This window comes from Eptesicus fuscus, chromosome 21 (genome assembly GCF_027574615.1).
Source record: "Eptesicus fuscus isolate TK198812 chromosome 21, DD_ASM_mEF_20220401, whole genome shotgun sequence".
Lineage (NCBI taxonomy): Eukaryota > Metazoa > Chordata > Mammalia > Chiroptera > Vespertilionidae > Eptesicus > Eptesicus fuscus.
In genome coordinates, this window is record NC_072493.1 from 46,752,920 (window position 1) to 46,778,918 (window position 25,999).

The 25,999-nt window shown below is 45.7% G+C and overlaps 1 protein-coding gene and 2 pseudogenes across 1 annotated transcript in view; 1 reads left to right on the top strand and 2 right to left on the bottom strand.

The window, feature by feature from the left end:
• The first annotated feature begins 221 nt into the window (after window positions 1–221).
• LOC129147639 (zinc finger protein 93-like) overlaps window positions 222–25,999 on the top strand; it is a 45,700-nt gene continuing 19,922 nt past the window's right edge. The window contains 5 exon segments of the mRNA XM_054710547.1: window positions 222–388; window positions 1,494–1,637; window positions 6,741–6,867; window positions 15,124–15,197; window positions 16,514–17,384. Coding sequence (XP_054566522.1) covers window positions 1,623–1,637; window positions 6,741–6,867; window positions 15,124–15,197; window positions 16,514–17,384 — 1,087 coding nt within the window. The 5' untranslated portion in view covers window positions 222–388; window positions 1,494–1,622.
• LOC114229563 (angio-associated migratory cell protein-like) lies at window positions 2,254–3,547 on the bottom strand (annotated as a pseudogene).
• LOC129147096 (60S acidic ribosomal protein P1-like) lies at window positions 20,072–22,268 on the bottom strand (annotated as a pseudogene).

A 25,999-nucleotide genomic window follows, 5' to 3' on the forward strand; every position in this document is an offset into this window, starting at 1 on the left:
AATCCTGTCACAGCCGCGTCACCAGCCAAACCCCAACAATGACGGGGGAACTCCACCAGGAAGGGCTGTCCCTGTGGGAGGAGGTGAGGGACCCAGGGCTGCCCCCTCGCTCCTGCCCCCCCCCCCCTCCCTCTGTCCCCGCACAGGCCCCGCCCCCACCCGCGGAGTCGCTCAGCTCAGGCGCTGGCCCCGCCCATCCCGCAGGGAGGCGCATGCGCAGTTCCTGGCAGACGCGGAAGCGGCTGTGGAGGGGAAGGTGGCGGTTCCCTGAGGAGGTGTCTGTGCTTTAAAGCCGCTGCTCTCCGTCCCCCTCCCCGCAGGGAAGGCTGAGGGCGCTGCGGGCGCTGAAGTCCGTGGTGAGGTCCCCGCCCCGGAGCCCCTCACAGCGGTGAGTCCGGTCCCGGGCGGCTGCGCAGTGGAGGCGCCGCGTTCCTTTGGGGGAAACTGAGGCCCGGCCCGCGGTCTCTCCGCCTGTGGCTGTGGGCCCCGCCTGCCGCGTGGTTTTCCTGCTGAAAACCATCCCCGGGGCCGCCGGTCCCCCCGCGGGGCTGGGAGTCTGGGTCAGGAGGTTCCCGCCCTTTGCGCCCCTCCCCCGCCCGGCGCTTTCCGCCCACAGAGCCCGGATGGCTCCCGGCCTGGGGGTCTGCACCCCGCCTTCCTAGGCCCCCCCATTAATAAGGGGTCTGAGTGCCCGGGGAGCACAGTGTCCATGGGGAGGGGCTCAGGGGGAAGAACGCGGTGTCCCCAGAAGAGGTGACCTGCCCGCAGGGAGGGCTTTGTGGGGCGGTGACTGCGGGGGGCGGGGACCCGGGCTGGGGGGTCAGGAGGGGAGTGAGAGAGAGACACGTGGGAGGAGGAAGGGCGGTGAGGGGTCCACAGAGAGGGGCCATAGGGGTGTGGGGGGACTGGACGGCGATGGTGGGAGTGAGGGGGTAAGTCCCTATTGTTCATCCTCTGAAACTATTGAAGGATGGACTGGATTGAACTGGACCTTGGTTCCCACAGCCCCTCTATTCTTGCTGAAGTCGTTTGATCAGCATATTTCAGTAGCTAACTTTCCCCAAGGGCTTTCGCAAATTCTCTCTAATTTCCTGGGAAAGGAGGAAGGAAATCTGCCTGGAAACCTGCACGTGTACAACTTCCTGCTTCACCCCCTCCCACTCCCCACAGGTCTCAGGTGAGCTGGGTCTGATGTCTGTGCCCAGCGCTACTGAGAGCAGCTCTGGGGAGCCTCCCAGGCCCCGGGAGGGAACTGGTTAAAGATGCCAGGACATGGGCCCCAGGGCAGGCTTTTTCAGGGGAGGGAAGGGGTGTTTGTTGGGTTTGGGGACACAGCCGAGAGTACATGCTCTCAGTGCTGTCCGAGTCTGTGGAAGGACAGACACATGAAGACAGAATAAAACCCCTCACAGTGTGGTCTCCATGTGGGAGCTCATTGTTCCTGACTCTCCTGTGACCACGGACAGGAAGGTGTGGCTTTCCCTCATTTCCAGGTCCTTCTGACTGAGTGTGAGGTGAGCTGATGAACAGGCTGTGTGGTCACCTTTGAAGGCACATTCTGTGACTCCTCAACATACTGTCACCTGAGGAAACAGCCCAGACCCCATCAGGACCAGGACCACATGGCTGCTCCTCAGGTAAAAGATGTGTCCCATGGCAGGGGCTATATTTGCTTTTCCTTGAACACCTGTTGATATATTTCTCTTTCCCTTCCCACGCCTGTGTCCCCTCTGCTTCTCCTGTTACAGTCTGTCCTGCTCCCCACAGCTGGCTGACTCAGTGCTGCTTCTCCCTCTGCTCCCTAAATCCCCCTTTCTGTCCCTGCACTCCCTCCCCCAATTCCTTTTTTTCTTTTCTAGGAAGTATATTTTATTTACATTTTTAAAATCTGTAACTAATCTCTCTCTTCCTCCTTTCCACCCCAGATACTTGGGAATGGAAAGAACAGGCACCTCAAACACCTACTCCCCACATACCAATAGGCACCCCATGACTCACACCCACAAAAGAAAGAGAAAGAGGTCTGATCCTCCCTCTGAGAGATCCCCCAGGTCTGGGGGAGGAGGAGGGGCCTGAGGGGTGCAGGGTGGGTCTCTTTAGAGAAGGAAGGGACAGAGCGGGCAAGTCAGTGTGCAGGGGTTGGAACGTAGTCCCAGGCCCATCGCATCCTCTTCCTTCGTACCCTCCTGCCTCTGCTGGTGAGCGGTCTCCCTTCTGCTCCTCAACACCAGACACAAAGCACAGGCTCAGCCACTAGCGGTCAGCTCTCTGGACACAAAATGCTTTTGCTTTGTGATCTCCTGATGTGGTCACACCAGGGAGGCATGTTTGCTGAGGGCAAAGTCCAGGACCTCAGCCGTGTGGCCCCGGTCGTCAGTCAGCAGGCGGCCAGTCCGAGCGTCCCAGAGGCGCCCGATGCCTGACTGGTGCTGGCGCTGGTGCCTGAGGGTCTGCGTAGACAGGTCATAGACGGCCAAGGTCCCATCCAGTCGCCAACAGCTGCCAGAGGCGTCGCACTGCAGGAGCCCAAGGGTTCCACTGAGTTGGACTCGCTCTCCTCCCCTTCTCCCAGGTTGGGCTGGGAGGCCACAGACTGAGGCCTGAAAACACCCACCATCTTGCAGGTGGTGGCACTGACCAACTTGGCCTGGCAATCCACAGAGCCAGTTAGGATCAGGCTGCCATCCTGGTTGGTGGGGACCCAGGTCAGAGGGCCCTGGTGACCTTCAGTCCCTTTTAGTGCATGGATAGGGTTTCCGTGCTTCAGGTCCCAAATCCTGATGGTGCCATCTGCATGGCCGACCACAGCTCTCTATCCCTCAGGGAGGACTCGGCCGACCACAGCTCTCCATCCCTCAGGGAGGACTCGGCCGACCACAGCTCTCCATCCCTCAGGGAGGACTCGGCCGACCACAGCTCTCCATCCCTCAGGGAGGACTCGGCCACGGGTGGCTGAGCAGTTGGGACCCTGGAAAGTCTTGCAGTCACCATTGGGGACCTTCCGCACCCATGTGTTGCCATCAGCAGTGCCCGCCAGTAGGATAGGTGCCCGAGGGGGTCACTCCATCCACTCCAGGTCTCCTGGGTGTCCACCTGCCACACTTTCAAGAGGCACTCATGCCCCCTGTAGCCACTGGGGTAGAGTCATGGCTGAAACCCGCACACGTCACAGAGTCCTTATGGCCTGCACACTGATCCTCCATACGAAGGCTTTGTCATCTTCACCCCCTGTCACCGCCGATGTGTTGGCCTTGGGGTCCAGGCTCCCACAAAACACAGATGCTGAGTGCAGTGCAAAGGTGACCTCGCTGTCGTCTGGGCCCTCCATGCTGCCAACCACCCCTTCCTGGGGTTCCAGAACCCAGCCCTCCTCGTTGCCCTCTTCCTCAAAGTCCACATCTTCCATCTCCTGGGCTAGATCATCCGGGTCCGGTGGACCGGGATCCAGTTCTACCACCTCGATAATCTCTTCATCACCATGGAAGCTTAGGGTCTTCAGTGGAGGCGGGGTGTCAGTAGAAGCCCCGCTTTCCGGTTCTGATTCCATGCTGCAAAAGCAGCCGATCCCCCCGCCCCAATTCTTCTCTGAACCAGTGTATCTGAAGTGCCTACCCCTTTGTTGCCTCCACGTGGGTTCACCAGGACCCCTCTTCCTCTCAGCTCCCCTTCATGTCTCTGAGGCTCCTTCCTCTCCTCCGTATTTCTGTACTTCTGATGTTCTCGCCTTTCCATGTTGTTTTTCTTTCCTTTTTTCTTAGGATAGTCAGTGTCAGCAGTTTCTATATTTCCCTCTCTCCCCTTTTAAAAATATATCTTATTGATTTCAGAATGGAAAGAACAGGGAGAAAGAGGTAGAAACATCAGTGAGCAGAGAGAATAATTGATCAGCTGCCTCCTGCACACCGCCACTGGGGCTGGAGTCTAAAACCTGGCTTGTGCCCTGACCAGGAATGGAAACCTGCCCTCCTGGTTGATAGGTCAATGCTCTACCTCTGAGCCACACAGGCCGGTCTGTTTATTTCTCTCCTTTGTCCCAGAGCCTTCTCTGCCTTCATTTTATGCAGCCTCCCCAATGTGAGGAAGCATTCCCACCTTGAATTAATGACTTTCAAATACTCCGAACATCCCTTTTGTGACAGATCCACCTGGGAAGGCAGCCATGTCTAACATCCCTATTGGGTGGGGTCAGGGGCTCTTGTGTCTTGAAAAAGGGAAATGTCGGTTTTAGGTTCAAGTGGCTGCAGCATCAGCTCTTGATCAGGGGTAAGAAAATGCCCATTTTACTGCTCAGAATAACTCAGAAACTTCTGAAAGAAGAGAGACTCGCTCACTAGATTAGTACTAAAGAGTTGGTAGGTAAATATTCTGTTAGCTGACAGAACATGAGAGTGACACGTGGATTGACAATTGCAAAGTTAATGTTTACTTGTGATCATTTCTACATAATTATTTCTTTATTGAGGTTTTCATTTGCCAGGAATGTCACAGCAGGGATGACCTGACCTGAGTGTGTGCCTCAGTCAGGTGATGCCCATTGTTCAGTCCACCTGATGTTCACGTGGCAGAGGTGCTCTCCTCACTGTGGAGTTCATAGTCTCCCTTTCTCAGGAACAAGGGTGTAGTAGGGAGTTAATGAAAGTTATGCAAAGACCTTCACTTCACTTCTGGAAATATCCTTCTTGTTAGTTTGTGTTTGCTTACGAAAAAGAATGACTTATTTCCTCCAGATTGTTGGCTTTTTCATGGGAGCTTTACATAATCAGCCCTTGATTCTTTTTAAAAAAAAAATGTATTTTATTGATTTTTTTTACAGAGAGGAAGGGAGAGGGATAGAGAGTTAGAAACATTGATGAGAGAGAAACATCAATCAGCCGCCTCCTGCACACCCTCTACTGGGGATGTGCCCACAACCAAGGTACATGCCCTTGAATGGAATCGAACCCGAGACCCTTCAGTCCGCAGGCCGACGTTCTATCCACTGAGCTAAACCGGGTAGGGCCAGCCCTTGAATCTTTAAATTTTCATTATATTCTATACTCCCATCATGGACGAAACCTATATGATCACATTTTGTATTTTCTGGAAAATTTCCAAGAATGATGTTATTAATGTATGTTCAAATTCATTAAATTTCTATGACATACCGCTCTACTAATGATACATAAAAATTTTGAAAGAAATGTACTAGTAGGAAAAATTAATTTCCCAGGCCAGTGTGGATCAGTGGTGGAGGGTTTGATTGCTAGTCCAGGGCAAGTACCTCCTGGGAACCTGCGGTAGGCAGCCAGTCCATGTGTCTCTGTGTCTCTTTCACACCTCTCTCTCTCCATCTCTCTCTCCCTCCCTCCCTTTCTCCCTTCGTGCCTCTACCTCCCTGCCTTCCGCTCTTGAAAAGTCTATGCAAAAAATCTCTCCAGTTGAGGATTTACAACCACAAAAAGGAAACAGTAGGTTTAACTTGTTTTCTGTCCTTATGTTTCTCTGCTTATTGCGTTTATAAAACACAAAGGGGAATATACACAAAAAATTCATGAGATTTAGAAAATCACTAAACCATCTTGATTTCATAGTTGTAAAATGTGTGTCTCTGTGCCTAAACTGTTAACATTATTTCAGCTATTTTTTCCAAGTATATTTTTATGGATTTCAGAGAGGAAGGGAGAGGTAGAGAGAGATAGAAACGTCATTAATGAGAGCGAATCATTGATCGGCTGCCTCTTACACACCCCGCACTGGGGATTGAGCCCACAACTTGGTCGTGTGCCCAAACCAGGAATTGAATCAGTGACCTCTTGGTGCATGGGTCAGTGCTCAACCACTGAGCCACACCAGCTGGACCAGGCAGAAGAATCTTGTTCTAAGATTGCTCATAGTAAATTTCCAACTAGAATTGTGGTTCCTATGTGTCCTGTTCCATGAGAACTGGATTCCATTAGCAAACCCTTTTAGTTCAAAGTTCTGTATGAATTTTTCCTTGTGTGTCCTTTTTCTGTGTGTTCAGAAGTGTGGCACCTGATGCGGAAAAATTGGCATCACAAGTAAAACGTGAGCTTGTGACACATGTGGAAACACAGGCCCCATCTCAGAACCTGGATCAGAATCTGTATGTTCACAGAAATTCATTTTGTTGTGGTCTGCTTCACACGTGAGACGAAGTCCATATACTTCCAATGCAGCATGACATTGCCAGCTGAGAAATATGTACCACTGACTCTGAACAAGGCAAATGCAGCACTCAGAAATCCATATGCCTGTTTCCATGCCTTAATTTTATTTAATGTATTTATTTTTTAAACATATTTTTATTGATTTCAGAGAGGAAGGGAGGGAGAGAAAGAAAAAAAAATTATGAGAGAGAATCCTTGATCAGCTGCCTCCTTCACAACCCCTACTGGGCATCCAGCCCACAACCCAGGCATGTATCCTTGACCAGAATCGAACCCGTGACTCCTCAGTCTGCCGTCCACCACTCTGTCCGCTGAGCCAAACCAGCTAGGGCCATGCCTTCGTTTTAAAGTTTATTTTCCTGTAAAGTAAAATCTGTTCTGTGGATCTGTGGACATGTGTCATCCTCATGTGTCAGAAAACACATCAGAGAATGTGACTGGGACAAAGTGATCTTATTGGGTGATTCAGGATACTCCCCTAGGTCCAGTCCTCCTCTCCTGATACTGTTTCCATGTTGGGTGACAGTATGAACTCCTCTGGTGACCTCTTGGTAACTGTGTCTTTTCTTTCAGGGACCGTTGACCTTCAGGGATGTGGCCATAGATTTCTCTCAGGAGGAGTGGGAGTGCCTGGACCCAGCTCAGCGGAAGTTGTACCTGGATGTGATGTTGGAGAACTACAGCAACCTGGCCTCCCTGGGTGAGGATGACTTCCTTCCCGAGTTCCTCCTCCTCCCGCAGGGCTTTGTTTCCTTTATTATTTTAACATCTCTGAGGGCCTTCTGCTTTCTGTGTTAGATTCTTGCTCTCAAGGAACAAATTGGGCCCTAGCTGGTTGGGCTCAGTGGAGAGAGCACCGGTCTGCAGACTGAAAGGTCCCAGGTTTGATTCTGGTCAAAGGCCAATGTCAGGGTTGCTGACTCCCTCCCCAGTATGGTGTGTACAGGAGGCAACCAACTAATCAATGAATTTCATCATTGATGTTTCTATCTCTCTCTCCCTTTCCCTTCGTGTCTGATAGCAATGAAAATATACATTTTTAAAAAGAGTAACAAATTTGTGGTAGAAAAGAAAGGCTTTGTGATGTATGTGAATTAGGAACTCAGTGTTTGCACACTTTACATATTGTCTACATTAATTAAGATACTATCAGAAAATAATATTTTAGAAAGTCATTTTCTAGAATATTCTAACATTCTACCATGTCTTCTGGACAACCTGGATTGGAATTGGGAAATCCTCTATCAAAATTCACATTCCATTTACTTTTATTTTTATTTTTACAATACATTTTTATTGATTTTTTTTACAGAGAGGAAGGTAGAGGTATAGAGAGTTAGAAACATTAATGAGAGAAACATCGATCAGCTGCCTCCTGCACACTCACCACTGGGGATGTGCCCGCATCCAAGGTTACATGCCCTTGACCGGAATCAAACCTGGGACCCTTCAGTCTGCAGGCCGACTTTCTATCCACTAAGCCAAACCAATCAGGGCTATTTTTATATATTTTAAGATTTTATTGAATTCAGAGAGGAAGGGAGTATTAGAGAGAGATAGAAACTTCACATGGGCATTAGTTGATTTTTTTGTATGTGCCCTGACCGGAGATCAAACCTACAACTTGGTTATATCTGTACAATCCTCTAAGCACCTGGGCTTCCTGGGCAGGCAGATTGGATTCTTTCACTGACTTCTGTGTATCTAGGTTTCTATCATGTCTTTTCATTCCTTGCTGTATTATTTCTGTATAGTAGTGAGGAATACTTTATTGTTTGTACTTCAGTGTATCCATTCACTTGTTGACAGACCTCTTCATTGCCTCCAATTTTTGTAAATTATGAATAAACAGCCCCCTTGTAGGCTTTTGTGTAGATAAAAGGCTTAACTTTCTGCTTTAAGAGTCAGGAGCCCAATTACTGAGTGTATATTTAGTTTTATAAAAACCTCCAGAGCATCTTCCCTAGGGGCTGTAGCATTTGGCTTTTCAGCAGCAGTGATTGGAGTTCCAGTGGCTCCACGTCACAAAGGCATTTCGTGGGGTCAGTGTTCTGGATTCTGACCTGTTCAATGGCGATTTAGTGTTTCTTGCTTTGCTGTTTGTTACTTCTCATTGTTATGATGTGCATTTCCTTAATGACATAAGACGTGTATGATCTTACACTGATTTTCTATGAGTATGTGTTTTGTAGTGCTGTGCGTTAAGGTGTTTGGCCCTTTTCAGGTTCTTTTGTCAATGTGGAGTTTGAAGACTTCTTTGTCTGTTTTGCATAATTGTCCTGTGCCTGTTGACTTTTTTATTAATATAGATATCCTGGAGGCCTGGTGCACGAAATGCGTACTGGGTGGGGTCCCTAGGCCTGGCCTCCTGGCCTCCTGGCCTCCACCTTCCCTTGCTCGCTGAGAGTCCTGCCACCTTTCTGGTTGCCCCCTGATGGGCAGTGTACGTCATAGCGAGCAATCCATCTCCCGGTCTTCAGGTTAAACTCCCAAACGGACAATATAAAGATTTTTTTATTGATTTCAGAGAAAAGGTGAGAGGGAGAGAGATATAGACACATCAATGATCAGAGTATCATTCATCAGCTTCCATGTGTCCTGACTTGGTATCGAACCATGACATCTTGGTTCATAGGTCGACGCTCAGCTGCTCAGCTGTGTTCAATTTTACAAATATATTTTCTCAGTCAGTGGCTTCTAGTTTGTTTGTTTTTTCTGTTGAGGATGCTGTTTTTGTTGTTGTTTTTTCTTTAATGTTTGAATGGATTGAAATACAAACCTGGTTATATGCCTTTCAAAAATGTGAAATGTATAAAATTAATGTAGTTTTATATTCAACAACATGGAAGTTATATTTGCAGTTTTTGTGTCATTTCTGGAATAAACACATAGTGAGTCATGTCTGGAAGGAGATGATTAGAGATAAAAATTTTGTCACTTTACATGTCAAATCAAATGAAATCTTTTCTTTCACATGGTAGAGCCTCAGTATAAAAATATTCCTTTTTATTTTTAGTCCAATATCTTCACTATTGTAAATAGTGCTGCAATGGATATATGGCTGGGTATATCTTTTTAATTCATGTTCTCTGTATAAATCGCCAGAAATGGAATTGCTTTGTTAACTGGTACTTGTTTGTAAATATTGGAAAACCCTCCATTGTGTTTTGCGAGTGGCTGCATGAATCTATACACTGAGTGACCAGATTATTATGATCTCTGAATGCATAATAATCTGGCCACTCAGTGTATATCCTATATAATAAAGTGATAATACAAAAAATGTCCTTTGGCCAGGCTGGCCGGACCCCACCCATGCACGAAATTCATGCACCAGGCCACTCATACACACACACACACACCTCTCATACACACACACACACACACACACACACACACACATACATACACATATACATACACATACACATACACACCCTGAGTGGCCAGATTATTATGCGTTCAGAGATCATAATAATCTGGCCACTCAGTGTATGCATAAAAGCCTCAATGACAGTTCGACTGGTCGCTGTGAGGATGCACTGACCACCAGGGGGCAGACGCTTAACCCAGGAGCTGCTTCATGGTGGTCTGTGTGCTTCCACAGCCAACTGCCCTTGGCCATCCATCCTCATGCGGTCCATCCATCCCCCTGGCCAGCCAGCCCCAATCGGCCCAGATTGCTAGCCAGGTCGAGGGACCCCACCTGTGCACTAATTCGTGCACTGGGCCTCTAGTGTGTTTATAATCTTGCTGACAGCGTATGAATGTTCTCATTTCTCCATTGGTAATACTTGTCCTTTTTTGATTTATGGATGATGGGCATCCTGGTAGGTGCTTGGTGGTATTTAATGGTGGTGTCCATTTGCATTTCTCTGATGATGAATGAGTTGAACATCATTTAGTATGTCTATTGCGCATCTTTATGTCCTGTTTTGGAAATGTGCATTCAGGTCCTCTGCTCATTTTTCAATCATATTTTTTGTCTTTTTGGTGTTAAGTCCTGTGAGTTCCTTATATATTTTGGCTCTTTACCTTTGAGGATGTAACAATGCTATGTTTTTGTGGTTATTATTTTGTGGTTTCTTTTGGTATACCAAACTTACTCTTTTGTAGTCTCATTTCTTTATTTTTTTAGCTTCTTTGTTATGCCTAGGAAGATATATCCAAACAAGAATTTTTAAGAGTGATGGTAAAGTTCATTGACTATGCTTTTTTTCCGTGTTTCATGATTTCAGGTTTTATATTTTAGTTGTTACTTCATGCTAAGTTCATTTTGGTTTATGGCCTATGAATGGGGTGTAGTTTTAGTATCTTTACATGCATCTGTTCCATTTTTGTCACACTACTTGTTGAAGAATCTGTCTTTACCTATTGTGTATTCTTGCCTTCTATCTTATAGATCAGTGGTCGGCAAACTCATTAGTCAACAGTTCCGCAGTTTGCCTACCACTGTTATAGATTAGTTAACAATATAGCTTTGGACATTTTTAAAGTTGTGTTCCTTCTTATGTCATGTTGATTTTAAAAGGTCATTATATATTCTGGATATTAACTACGTTTCACATAATATGCTTTATAGAAATATTTTCCTGTGCCATAGCTTGTATTTTGAACACACTGACAGTTTGCTTTAATGGAAGTTATATTTATACTAGGGGCCCAGTGCATGAAATTGGTGCACGGGCAGGGGTGGGCGGTGTTTCTCAGCCCAGCCTGCACCCTCTCCAATCTGGGAACCCTCGAGGGATGTCTGACTGCCCGTTTAGACCTAATCCTACTGGTAGGAACGGGCCTAAATGGGCAGTAAGACATCCTTCTCACAATCCAGGACTGCTGGCTCCCAACTGCTCACCTGCCTGCCTTCCTGATTGCCCCTAACTGCTTCTGCCTGCCAGCCTGGTCACCCCCTAACCACTCCCCTGCCAGCCTGATTGATGCCTACTGCTCCCCTGCCAGCCTGATTGCCCCTAACTGCCCTCCCCTGCAGGCCTGGTCACCCCTAACTGCCATCCCCTACAGGCCTAGGTCCCCCCCCCAGCTGCCCTTCGCTGCCGGCCTGGTCACCCCTAACTGCCCTCCCCTGCAGGCTTCATCACCCCATGTACCCTCCCTTGCAGACCTGATCCCTCCCAACTGTTCTCCCCTGCTGGCCTGATCGCCCCCAACTGCTCTCCCTTTCAAGCCTGGTCTCTCCCAACTGCCCTCCTCTGTTGGCCATCTTGTTGCAGCCATCTTGTGTCCACATGCGGGCAGCCATCATGTGTGTTGGAGTGACAGTCAATTTGCATGTTAGTCTTTTATTAGATAGGATAGAGGCCTGGTGCATGGGTGGGGGCCGGCTGGTTTGCCCTGAAGGGTGTCCCAGATCAGGGTGGGGGTTCCCTGGGGCATGGGGCAGCCTGGGCGAGGGGCCTGTGGTGGTTTTCAGGTCAGCCATCCCCCCCCCGGCGACCCAAGTGGAGGCCCTGGTATCTGGGATTTATTTATCTTCTATAATTGAAAGTTTGTAACCTTGAGCGGAGGCCAGGGCCGGCCAGGGTGTACAGGAATGTTGGCTTCCTCCATTGCCGAGGAAACCCAAGCCTCTCGCTCGCTCCGTGTCTGCAGCCATCTTGGTTGCATTAATTTGCATACTCTCTCCTGATTGGCTGGTGGGTGTAGCGCTGGTATGGTCAATTTGCATGTTTCTCTTTTATTAGTGTAGATGGGCTATAATGCCTTTTGACTATTTTGTTTTGTTACCTTTCCATTTAGTGCTATAATAAAAAATCGGGTGTCATAGAAACTGTTCTATATGGCCTAGCCAGAGTGGCTCAGTGGATAAGGTATCAACCTGTGGACTGAAGGATCCTGGGTTCGATTCCGGTCAAGGGCACATGACCAAGGTGCAGGCTGGATCCCCAGTACAGGCCGTGCAGGAGGCAGCCAATCAATGAATCTCTTAATGTTTCTATCTCTCTCTCCCTCTCCCTTCCTCTGAAAGCAATAAAAATGTACTGGTATTTAAAAGAAAAAGAAAAACTTTTCAATAACTTTTCTTTTGATAGATTCAATTATTATTAGCTTTATGTTTTAACCTTTCTCCATTTTGGTTTAATATTTGTATATGGTGTTTAATTACAGTCTAACTTCACTCATCCTTTTACAAGTAAACATCTAAGTATCTCAACACTATCCGTATATGTGAGAATATGCTTTACTTCTTTGTGGTATGAGTCACTCTTGTAGAAGATTATTTTACCTCATGCGGGACAAGTAAATAGGCTCTTTATTCTAGAATGCTGCTTTTTTGTAGTTGTTGTCAGTCCTCACGTGAGGACATTTTGTCCATTGCTTTTCAGAGAGAGTGGAATGGTGGGAGCAAGGAGGGGGGAGAGAGATGGAAACATCGATGTGAGAGAGACACATCAACTGGCCCCATTCTGCTGGTGCCTAAACCCAGGTGGGGTTGGAATTTGCAACTGAGCTATGTTCCCTTTATGGGGAATTCAACCCACCAACCTGAGTGCACAGGATGATGCTCTGACCCTGAGGCACACTGGCCAGGGCCTGCCGTGCTCCTTTATTTACCTCTGTCTTAACGTGTAGATGAGACTTTTGGATCACACCAGTTTTGAAGTATTTTTTTTTTTATATCAGGAAGTATGATGCCTTTAATTTGTACTGTCTCATGTTTCTTTTGGTTCCCTGGTGTTCAGTGTCATTTCATATCAATTTTAGCATGAGGTTTGCTAATTTGGTGAAAAGTCATTGCATGTGTAGTTCATTTGTTGAGTTCTTCTTTAATGCAGCCAGCACTACTTTATACTTTCTTGATTTTAGAGGAAGAGAGCAATGGGGCGAGAGAGAGAGAGAGAGAGAGACATTTGTTTCCCCACTTAGTTATGCATTCATTGGGGACTTTTTAATGTGCCCTGAGCAAAGATCAGCGCTGTAATGTTTTGGTATCAGGACCGAACTCTAAACGACTGAGCTGCTCGGGCAAGGCGACAATGTCCTTTTCTTATCTGTGCTTTAGGCACCCATGTTGACGATCTTCAGTCCCTATCCAGGAGAATTCCTATGTAGATCTTTTATTCTACCTTGCTTTACTATTTCCCTCTGCCTTAATGTGTATATTACATGGTTTTGTTGTTGTTGTTGTTGTTGTTTTAATTTTTTACCGATTTCAGAGAGGAAGGGAGAGGGAGAGATAGTTAGAAACATCAATGATGATAGAGAATCATTGGTAGGCTGCCTACTACCTGTCCCCTACTGGGTATCAAGCTGGCAACCCTGGCATGTGCCCTTGAGCATAATTGAATCTGGAACTCTTCAGGGTACAGGCTGGCGCTCTGTCCACTGAGCCACACTGGCTACAGCTGTATTATAGTTTTTTGATAACAGAAGTTTTGAAGTATGTTTTAAAATCAGGAAGCCTGAAGGCTTTAATTTTATACATTCTTTTCTTGATTGACTTGGTTGCATGGAGTCCTGTGACATCCACATTACTCTCAGGAAGAGCTTTTCTATTTCCACCAGAAGTGTCACTGGGACTTGGATAGAAATGGCTTTGAAGGTTTAGGTCACTTTGGGTTCTAATGACAGCTGATACTGTTCGCATTTCACAGTAGGATCATGGAATGTGTTTTCCAACTTACTGATTTCTTCTTTAATTACAGCCAGCAGTGTGTGTGTGTGTGTGTTGTGTGTGTGTGTGTGTGTGTGTGTGTTTGTTTTGTTACTCCTCACCTGATGATATTTTTCCCAATTGAGTTTTAGAGAGAGTGGAATGGTGGGAGGGGGGAATTGAATGAAAGAGAGAGAAATATCATATCGACGTGAGATAGACACATTGTTTGGCTTCCTCACACGTCACAAATGGGGTTCGGATCCAAGCTGCAGCCATTTCCTGGGTGGCCCCAGGCTCTAACCATTGAGACACGCTGCAGAGGGCAGCCAGCAATATTTTATGCTTCACAACATACAAGTCATGCACCTTCTTAGGAAGTAAACTATTAATATTTTTTCAATTATGCTGTTATTCATGTAAATACATACTTTAATTTCTTTTTTTGTATTAATATTTGTTACATTACAGGGACACAGCTAACTTTGTTGGGTGGTTTTACATAGCATGTTTTGAGAAATTAATTATATCTCTATATCTATATTTTTAGAAATGTGCACTCTGTGATTTGCAATATAGAATTCTGTCACCTGTTAGCAGAGATCATTTTATTTATTTTCAATTTTTTTTGTGACTATGGGAAATACTTAAAATATCTTATGTATCTTAAACTCTTAGTGTCAACTGCATTAAAAACCGCAATTTCATTTTTACCCGTGTACCCACATAAGTTGATATCACATTATCTTTAATGTGTGACAGCAGAGATTTAACATTTTATTCCTTTATATATTATTTATCTTTTCAGATTACAGTTTTATTTCAGAGAAGGAGATGGGGGGAGAGAGATGGAAACATCCATGATGAGAGAGAATCATTGATTGCCCCACACACACACTGGGCAATGAGCCCACAACACAGGCATGTGCCCTGGGTCATAGTGAGACCCTTAACCACTGAGCCATGCCACGCAGACTTCCTTTTATTTTCTAAAGTTCCACAGGAGAAATCAAAGTGATACGTGTTTCTCCAATGGAACACCACAAAGAGAACATGCACAAATGCACTTCCGTCATCTCTCTCTCCAGAGAAGAAACGGGGTTTGGGAGTGTTTTTATAATATTGCCATTGTGTGCCAGGGGGTTTGAGCAGGTATCATTGGCAAATGCAAGCAACTCTTTCTCCCCCTTGGATGTGAGTTTTCCTCATTGTACCTATCTTGAGCTTTTGTTGAATTCTTCACTTCCTCATGGAGTACTTCAAAATGTCATTTGGTCAATACCTGCTGGTAAATTCAAAGTGCACTCACCTCATTGTCAAAACTGAGAATTTATTTTCTTTCAGCTATGTCATCTACAGATAACCAGGCCTTTATGCCAAACCCCGGAATAGAAGTTTTATTCCCTGAAATAATACTGGTAAGATATAAAAGGTGTCACTTTGATAATGTACACTTAATAAAAGCCGTGGAATTTTAGGAAGAGTGTGATGAGAAGGGAGGATATTAATATAAACAGAACTAATCTGGGACAGTTATCATAATAAATTTCATTTTACCTAAAGATGTCAGCTGTATTATGCATTTGGGAAACCTCCCAATTTAAAGTCAGTTACATTGGCAGATCAGTGTGTTTTTGCACCTGAAGGATAAAAACAATTTTATACTGTTATGCATTCTTGGAAAGGAAATCTGGAAAAACTAGGAATTCGCATACATAGTCTGTGGTATAAATAATCATTTGAATTGTTTAAAATGTAGGGTGGGATTAAATTTTCATTCAATCATCTAAAATGTATAGATCTATAATATATGTATAAAATTAAATGTGCTCAATTTGGCAATTTTTATGATTTTTTAAATTAAAAATATATTTTTATTGATTTCAGAGAGTAAGGGAGAGAAAGAGGGAGAGGAAAACATCAATGATGAGAGAGAATCATTCATTGGCTGCCTCTTGCATGCCTCCCATTGGGGATTGATCCTGCAGCCGGGCCATGTGTTCTTCTGGGGAATCAAACCATGATCATCTTCTTCATATGTTGAAGCTCAACAACTGAGCCATGTAGGCAGGCCAATTTGGTGATCTTTTATTTATTCATTTTTATTATTGTTATTATGAAATATGTTTTTATTGATTTCAGAGAGGGAGAGGAAGACACATCAATTATGAGAGATAATCATTGATAGGCTGCCTCCTGCATGTCCCCTGTCCCCTACTGGGGATCAAGTCCACAACCTGGCACTCTATGCATGGAGCCAAACCACCTAGGACAATTTGATAGTCTTTTAAAAAAGATTTAATTCATTCTTCCTCTGACAATTAACGTTTTGTATTTATTTATTGTCTACAATTTTATTTTTTTTTTAAAATATATTTTATTAATTTTTTTACAGAGAGGAAGGGAGAGGGATAGAGAGTTAGAAACATCGATGAGAGAGAAACATCGATCAGCTGTCTCCTGCACACTCCCCACTGGGGATGTGCCCGCAACCACGGCACATGCCCTTGACTGGAATCGAACCTGGGACCCTTCAGTCCGCAGACCCATGCTCTATCCACTGAGCCAAACTGGTTAGGGATCTTGTCTACAATTTTAATAAATTAGGAAAGCTTTTTCTATAAAACCCTCTTGGTTTAATGAGTATCACAAAATGGTTCTTATGGAACAAATGTACATGTTTAATGAAATTATAACGGTCACTAAATATCTTTCTGTCTCCTATTATCACCAGAGTACACATAATGGAGGTAGCAGTTATCAATGGATTGAACATTTGAAAAACTTTAAGCAAGAGTCACATCTTAATCATCGGACAAGTGAGCTTGCAGAGGACCATTATAAAAGTGGAAAAGTGTTTGAGCAAATGTCCAATCACAACATACATCAGGTTATTCCTATTGTGGAGAAGACACACAAAGGAAGTCAATGTTTCAAGTGTTTTCAGCAGTCTTCAAATTGCAATGAACAAGAGAATATTCATACTGGGGAGGAGGCTTACAAATGGAATTCATGTGGGAGAGTCTGCAGTCAAATAACCAATCAAAATAGACACAAAAAAATCTATAGTGGAGAAAAACCTTATATATGTAAAGATTCTGGTAAGACATCTATTTGGCCTTTAGGTTGCACTCTAAATCAAATAATTCATCCTGGAGAGAAGCCTTACAAATGTAAAGAATGTGGCAAAGCCTTTAAATGTCATTCATCTCTTGTTGTACATAAGGGAATAATTCATACTATTGCAGAACTTAACCAACTCAGGGAAAATGGACAAGGCTTTAGTCAGTCCTCAAGACATATTCAACATCATAGAAATCCTAGGGAAGTAAAGTGTTATAAGTGTTCAGAATGTGGCAAAGTCTTTAACAGACCCATATCCCTTAGTGTTCATCAGAGAATTCATACTGGAAAGATGCCTCATGAATGTAGAGAATGTGGCCAACCTTTTATAAGTTCCTCAGCTCTTACTAAGCATCAGAGAGTTCATACTGGAGAAAAGTCTTATAAATGTAGAGAATGTGGCAAAGCCTATAGATGGTCCTCACAACTTAATATGCATAAAAAACTTCATTCTGGAGAGAGGCCACATGAATGAAGAGAATGTGGCACATCCATTGGCAGCTCCTCAAACCTTATTGTACATCAGAGAGGTCTTACCGGAGAGGAGCCTTATAAATGTAAAAATGTAACAAAGCCTTTAATCCGTGTTCCTGCCTTCTTGTACAGCAGAGTTCATACTTGAGAGAAATATTACAGATATGAGTAGCCTCATAAGTCCTTGACTTACAGTGAGAACTTTCTTAACATCACAGAATGCTGGCTGGGAACAAGCCTAATGAATGTGAAAAATGTAGTGAAGCCTTTAAAAGCCATTCATGTATTACTGGACATGAGAGACTTCTCTCTGAAGGAGAAACTTTTCAAATGTAGAGCCATGTGCAAGATCCTGTACCTATAGCTCAAAATTTACTGGATATCAGAGACTTTTGTAGTAGAGGAAAGCCTTACACTGTAGAAAATGTGAGAAAGCACTGGCTGGCTTGCCTCAGTGGTTTAGCTTGGATGTATGAACCAGGAGGCCAGGGTGCAATTCCTGGTCAGGGCACAGGCTTCAGTTGGGGGCTCACTTCCAGTTGTGGGTCTTGCAGGAGCCAGCCGATCAGTGACTCCCTCTCATCACTGTGCTATAACAGTGACATCTAAACCTCTTCCTCACCCACATCAGCCCTTGAGGTCCCTATAACTTCTCTTCAGTAGTTTGGAATTTTACTAATGCTGTAACTGACATCAGAATTCGACAGATATATTGCTTTATATTCATGAAGTAGGTAGCCCACCATTGAATTTTTATGCTGGATTCTAAAGGTTTGAATTATTAATTTTTGAAATATAATAAATTGGCTTCTGTGTACTTTATAACTGGAATGATTTTTCTTGTCCTGATTTTCATTGGAATCCTGAAGAATTTCTCAGTGTTACCTCATTAACTTTTTTTCTTGGGGTACAATCAACCGGTATAAAACAGATTTTATTCTCAATTACTTGAATGTAGCTGAATGTTGGTCATTCTTTCTAGAGCAGTGGTTCTCAACCTTCCTCATGCCGCGACCCTTTAATACAGTTCCTCATGTTGTGACCCCCAACCATAAAATTATTTTTGTTGCTACTTCATAACTGTAATTTTGCTACTGTTAATGAATCGTAATGTAAATATCTGTGTTTTCCGATGGTCTTAGGTGACCCTGCTAGCGGTTCTCAACCTGTGGGTCACGACCACAGGTTGAGAACTGCTGCTGTAGAGCAGTGAAATGTTCTCCGTTTCTTTCTCAGACCCGCTGTATCTTTTCAGGCTCCATATACATCTTCAGCACCGCAGTCTGTGTGTTGCTGGAACAGTTTCTCATTGTGTCTTTCTAGCAGCCACCACAGGGCATTCATCGTGTACTGCCATTCTGTTCACACTCTGTGTCACGCACAACAGACATTGTTATTCAAGATGCTTCAAAACAAGGAGATCATTGAACATGCACTTCCCTCATCTCTCTCTCTCTCTCTCTCTCCCTCCCTCCCTCCAGGGAAGAAACTGGGAATTGGGAGTGTTTTGTTTTTCAATAAAGTCATTCTTTTAGCCGAAACCGGTTTGGCTCAGTGGACAGAGCGTCGGCCTGCGGACTCAAGGGTCCCAGGTTCGATTCCGGTCAGGGGCGTGTGCCTTGGTTGCGGGCACATCCCCAGTAGGGGGTGTGCAAGAGGCAGCTGATTGATGTTTCTCTCTCATCGATGTTTCTCTCTATCCCTCTCTCTTCCTCTCTGTAAAAAATCAATAAAATATATTTTTAAAAAAAAATAATAAAGTCATTCTTTTAAAAAATATATATTTTATTGATTTTTTACAGAGAGAAAGGGAGATAGAGTTAGAAACATTGATCAGCTGCCTCCTGCACACCCCCTACTGGGGATGTGCCCGCAACCAACGTAAGTGCCCTTGACTGGAATCGAACCTGGGACCTTTCAGTCTGCAGGCTGACAGCTCTGTCCACTGAGCCAAACCGGTTTCGGCTGGGAGTGTTTTTATAATATTGCCATTGTGTGACAGTGGGTTTGAGCAGGTATCATTGGCAAATGTAAGAAACTCTTTGTCCCTCTTTGATGGGAAATTTCCTCATGGTACCTATTTTGAGCTTTGTTGAATCCTTCACTGGCTCTTGGAGTACTCAAAACTGTCATGGTAACTTCAAGGTGCACTCACCTGGTTGTCAAAACTGAAGATGACCAGGCCTTTATGCCAAATACCGGAATACCAGGTTTATTCTCTCAACTGATACTGGTAAGATACAAAACGTGTTGCTTTGATAATGTACACTTAATGAAAGTCTTGGTATTTGAGGAAGAATGTGATGAGAACAAAGGTTATTCATGTAAACAGAACTAATCTGGAGCAGTTATCATACAACTGTTGTTACCTAAAGAGGTCAAGTGTATTATGCATTCGTGAAACCTTCTACTTTAAAGTCGGTTCCATTGGCAGATCAGTGTGTTTCGGCACATGAAGGTGGAAAACTTTTAATATTATGCATTCTTGGAAAGGAAATCTGGATATAGTAGGAATTCACATAGTCTGTAGTGTAAATAATGATTTGAATTTTGTAAAATGTAGGGTGGCATTAAAGGTTCATGCAATAATTGCTAAAGTGTAGAGATTTGCAATATACCTATAAAATTTAAATGGGCTAAATTGGGCAATCATTTTAATTTTTTGGGGGGGTGGGCAGGGGGTTTTTATAGCAAGTCATCTTTTATTGACTGTTACAAAAGAGCTAGTTGAGTCAAAAAGACCAAAGCCCATGCTCATCATCAGACTCCTCAGATTCTTCTTTCTTTGCCTCCACTTTCTCCTCAGCTGGGGCAGCACTAGCCGCAGGGGCAGGTCCCCCAGCCCCTACACTGCAGGTGACACTCCCAGTGTTGACATGGGCCAGCGCCTTTGCAAACAAGCCTGGCCAGAAAGGCTCAGCATACACACCAGCTGCTTTACTGAGGGCGTTGATCTTACCCTCCGTCACCGTCACCGTCACTTCATCGTCCTGCAGGAGAAGGGCCGAGTGGATGCAGGCGAGCTCCGAGACTGAGGCCACGGTGAGGGTGAGTGCTCGGCGAGTGCTGCCCGGAGCGGTACTAGATGCCAGATAAAGTGAGGGCCTCACCCCAACCGGCCTTAGCTGCCTTGGAAGAACCCAGCACCTTACCTGCAGCTGGGAAAAGATTGGGGCAATCATTATAATTATCACTTTCTTTTTTAAAAATATATTTTATTGATTTTTTACAGAGAGGAAGGGAGAGGGATAGAGAGTTAGAAACATCGATGAGAGAGAAACATTGATTCAGCTGCCTCCTGTACACTCCCTACTGGGGGTGTGCCCATAACTAAGGTACATGCCCTTGACCGGAAACGAACCCGGGACCCTTCAGTCCGCAGGCTGATGCTCTATCCACTGAGCCAAACCAGTTAGGGTTATTATTATCACTTTCAAATATTTTTATTGAATTCAGAGAGGACCTCACTGTGTACACTTTCCCATGGAATATTGGATACATTGTAAGGCACACTGTTCTATTAGAGAACTAGAGGCCCAGTGCACGCGCACAGGTAGGGTCTTCAGGCCTGGCTGCTGATCTACCTCCCCCACCTCCTCCTTCCCTGGCCACCCACGCACCACCTCCCCTGTTAGCCTGCCTTGTTCCATGCCACCCCCTGGTGGTCAGCGCACATAGTGAGTGATCGAACCCCCGAGGGAGCAGTTTGCATATTTGCCTTTTATTATATAGGATAACACGATTGAGAAAACCTTTTGACATACTTAACTACCTTTGTAAATGATATCATCAAAGTTACTTCATTTTCTGTGCCAATGTGTTCAGCTGAAAACTTTTTGAGGGCATGTGAGTTTGGAACATTTAGGGGACAGAAACTACACTCAGGACAGGGCTCTCTGTGTAATAGGTTTTCCATAATTAATAGCAATATTGCCATACCAGTGACAGTGTTGTACCCACGATGCAGATTGCCATGAACTATGCATGTGGGAGAGGACACTTTTCCCAGGCTGCTCACTGTTTCTTTTTCTTTTTTTTCTTTTTTTACAGAGAGGAAGAGAGAGGGATAGAGAGCTAGAAACATCATCAGCTGCCTCCTGCACACCCCCCACTGGGGATTGCCCGCAACCAAGGTACATGCCCTTGACCGAAATCAAACCCGGGACCTTTGAGTCCGCAGGCCGACGCTCTATCCTATTTTCTGTTTCTTTCATTTTCTATTTCCTGTACCTCTCTGGTTTTCCACTTTGTCTCCTAGGCTGCCATTCTTTTTGCAGTGCTATGACCACAGCATGTAAAGCTCTTCCTGTCCCACATCAGCCCCTCAAACCTGTGTAGCTGCTGCGCAGTTGTTTGGAATTTATAATGCAATGACTGACATTAGAATTTGTGAATATTTTGCTTTATTTTCATGGAGTAAGAAGCTCACCATTTGGGTTCTCATGCTGACACCTATAGTTTTTAACATGAAAATGAACTTTTGGAATACCACAAATTGGCATCTATGTACTTTTAATTGGAATGATTTTTCTTGTCCTGATTATCATTGGAAAACCTAACAATTTCTCAGTGTTATCCTTTTAACTTCTTTATGGGGATGCAATTAACCCATGTTATACCAGTTTTATTCTCACTGGCTTTTATATATATATATATATATATATATATATATATATATATATATTTTTTTTTTTTTTCCCCATTGATTTCAGAGGGGAGGGGAGAGGGAGAGCGATGGAAACATCAATGAGGAGAGAGAATCTATTCTCACTTTCTTGAATGTAGCCTAATGTTGGTCATTCTTTCTAGAGGAACCCCAGAGACCATGTCAGCTTTGCAGTTGAGACCTTTTTTTACTTTGGATGCAAAGCTATTTTGTATACTCACGACATGAGCAGAAATGTATCCATTGGCATTATTTGTTCCTGAGTGTTTGCCAAGCCGTCACTGTAAGTCCAGGGACAGCAGGTAAGCAGAGATTAAAATGAAAGCCGCACATTTATTCTCCAGTGTCCAGGGCTGAGTTTGTACGAGGGGTTAAACATCAGGTCCTATGCATGTGGCCACCCAAAGGACTGACGACATCATTACAGAAGCAAGATGTTCAGTATTATTTCTGACCCACCCATGGGGCACTCATATGTGTATGTATCTCTTCATATTGTGACCGGGACTCTTGGACCAGGGGCTTTTATGAACTTGTTCTGTTACAGGACATACTGTGGGATCCGGATCATTCAAAGAATTCAGTGCCATATAGACAATAGTTCCACTTTCTGGTCCTGTAGTGAGGAATGTTGAGGAGGTGTATTGATACAAAATTCACATAAGATTTTTTTTTTTTAACGTGGCCATTAAGAAAGAAGATGAACCAGACACTGTCCCTTGGGTTGGAGGGGGTTCTTTCTTCATTTTGTCCAGAGTGCATATTCTTCTGCTTTGGGTGAAAAGCTCTAAGTCAGAGATTTTAACATTTTTTTCTCCTTGTGGCACACATGAACTAATGACTGAAATTCAGTGGTTCACCAAAATACATATTTTGCCAATCTTCCAAAAAAAGTCTGATTTTGATGGATGCACATCATACACCTGTAACTGAGAGGGCTCTTCTCACTTACTTTTTGGACAATCTGTAATTTATAAAACTGTTGGGAATAATTATATTCATGAAAACAATGTAAAATAGCTGAAACCGGTTTGGCTCAGTGGATAGAGCGTCGGCCTGCGGACTGAGAGGTCCTGGGTTCAATTCCGGTCAAAGGGCATGTACCTTGGTTGCGGGCACATCCCTGGTAGGGGGTGTGCAGGAGGCAGCTGATCAATGTTTCTCTCTCATCGATGTTTCTAGCTCTCTATCCCTCTCCCTTCTTCTCTGTAAAAAATCAATAAAATATATTTTTAAAAAAGAAAGAAAATACTGTAAAATAGTAAAAATAAAAAATTTGCGGTACTGAGTAAACTGATAATTATAGCTTTTAAACACTGTTGGTTTTTACATTGTGTTGTTTCCCTAATATAAAGAAAACTATAAAAAGACATTATACATTATTATCAATGGCCCATTAACTAGTTATAGGGACTCCTAAATTAATAACATTCATTTCAAAATGAACACAAAGGCTTCAAAGACCACAACTTACAACCAGAACATTTTTATCCCTTAAAAAATACATAAATTAATATCTGTTTCCCACTGTCGTTTGGGACTTTATCTCATCAGGTGCCTAACCATGAATGGATATCTGGGTCTGTCTCTGACACCCCCATCCACCTGCTTCCCTAACTCAAGCTGCCTCTCCATTCAGATGGGGGGACAGGGAGGGGCTGAGAGAGCAGGCTGCCCTTCCCCTTCCCCCTCCTCACTGAGCATTTCAAGATTCAGGCAAATCGCAGGCAGAAAGTTTCTGGTTTCAAACCCAGTCTGCCCGCCTTTTGAATTCTCTGTAACTTCCCTGTGAGAATGTGTTACCGGCTGTGAAGATCCTGGAAAGACACCTCCTGGGACATGTGCAGCTGAAGGGCAGGCCAGCCAGTAGCTCTCAGCACAGCCTCTGGGATCTGGAAACTTCTGTGTGAATTCGAGATTCCTCCTCCCCTCTTTATGCTTTGCCACAGCTGCCATTTACTCGCTAGCACCCCAATAAAAGAACAGCCCCTCTATCTGGGGAGCCTTGTGCCATCAGAGGACACCTGGCCCTTTCCTCCCTTTAAAGAAGCAAAATACCCGCCCTCTCTCTGCTCCTGTCTCTTCTCTCCCTGGTGATCCTGTCACAGCCGCGTCACCAGCCAAACCCCAACAAGGACGGGGGAACTCCCCCAGGAAGGGCTGTCCCTGTGGGAGGAGGTGAGGGACCCAGGGCTGCCCCCTCGCTCCTGCCCCGCCCTCCCTCCCTCTGTCCCCGCACAGGCCCCGCCCCCACCGCGGAGTCGCTCAGCTCAGGCGCTGGCCCCGCCCATCCCGCTGGGAGGCGCATGCGCAGTTCCTGGCAGACACAAAGCGGCTGTGGAGGGGAAGGTGGCGGTTCCCTGAGGAGGTGTCTGTGCTTTAAAGCCGCTGCTCTCCGTCCCCCTCCCCGCAGGGAAGGCTGAGGGCGCTGCGGGTGCTGAAGTCCGTGGTGAGGTCCCCGCCCCGGAGCCCCTCACAGCGGTGAGTCCGGTCCCGGGCGGCTGCGCAGTGGAGGCGCCGCGTTCCTTTGGGGGAAACTGAGGCCCGGCCCGCGGTCTCTCCGCCTGTGGTGTGGCCCCCGCCTGCCGCGTGGTTTTCCTGCTGAAAACCATCCCCGGGGCCGCCGGTCCCCCGCGGGGCTGGAAGTCTGGGTCGGGGGTTCCCGCCCTTTGCGCCCCTTCCCGCCCGGCGCTTTCCGCCCACAGAGCCCGGATGGCTCCCGGCCTGGGGTCTGCACCCCGCCTTCCTAGGCCCCCCCATTAATAAGGGGTCTGAGTGCCCGGGGAGCACAGTGTCCATGGGGAGGGGCTCAGGGGGAAGAACGCGGTGTCCCCAGAAGAGGTGACCTGCCCGCAGGGAGGGCTTTGTGGGGGCGGTGACTGCGGGGGGCGGGGCCCCGGGCTGGGGGGTCAGGAGGGGAGGGAGAGAGACAGACACGTGGGAGGAGGAAGGGCGGTGAGGGGTCCGCAGAGAGGGGCCATAGGGGTGTTCCAGAAGAAGGGAGAAAAACCAAGCCACGCTTAGAGAAAGGGAGTTGCATTTTAATTACTAAGTTCTGCACAGGCCCAGAGAAAAATGCTTTTCAAATTCTGGGCCCCCTAACACGGAGGAAACTTTTTCTGTTTATAATTTTGTTTAGCTCTTTTGTCTCCCAAATTTGCAATGGGCCTTCCGGGCCTCCTGAGAAAGAAGGCCTGCGGGCTGGGCGGGGCCTGGAGACGGTATCTCCCCGCCTGGCCTGGTGTCGGCGCTGACAGCTCCGTCTGGGCAGAGTCCGCGGCCTCTCCGAAAGGGTAGTAGCCTGATTTTAGGCAAACAAGGATGTACATAAGCCAACATAGCAGGGTTCAAATGTGCACCAGCAGTTTTTATATAAGATGGGTTCTTCAGGGGGTGTGGGAGGGACTGGACGGCGATGGTGGGAGTGAGGGGGGTAGAGGGGGAGCAGCGCGGAGTCCCCAGCTGTGGGGAGCAGGACAGACTGTCACGGGCAGCAGCGGGGACACGGGCGTGGGGAGGGACAGACGGACGTGTGTGGAGATGGGAGCCGTCAGAGACCAGGAGAAAGAGCACCGGAAGGGAAATGGGTTTCAGGAGGTTCATGGTCCGGGTGTAGGACAGACAGAGAAAAGGGGGGAAAGAGTGAGGTCAGGGGAGTGAAATGTAAGAAAGGACCACAGTGGAGAACGGGAGCAGTGAGACAGAGACAGATCCATAGACATACATACATTGCAGTGGGAAGTAGGGGAATCCTAATTTGAATTAGAGGTGAGCTAATGGGATTTGGATGATTAAGTTGGGATATATTGGCTTGTGTGTTGATATGTTTAATTTAACAACTAAATTATTGAACCAGATTTGACTGAGAATTATAAATCTCCAGTTTATAAGGTTTGCCAAATGTATACTTATTTGCTTCCATTTGCAAACCTTATTCACACAGGGAGAGACTGATGG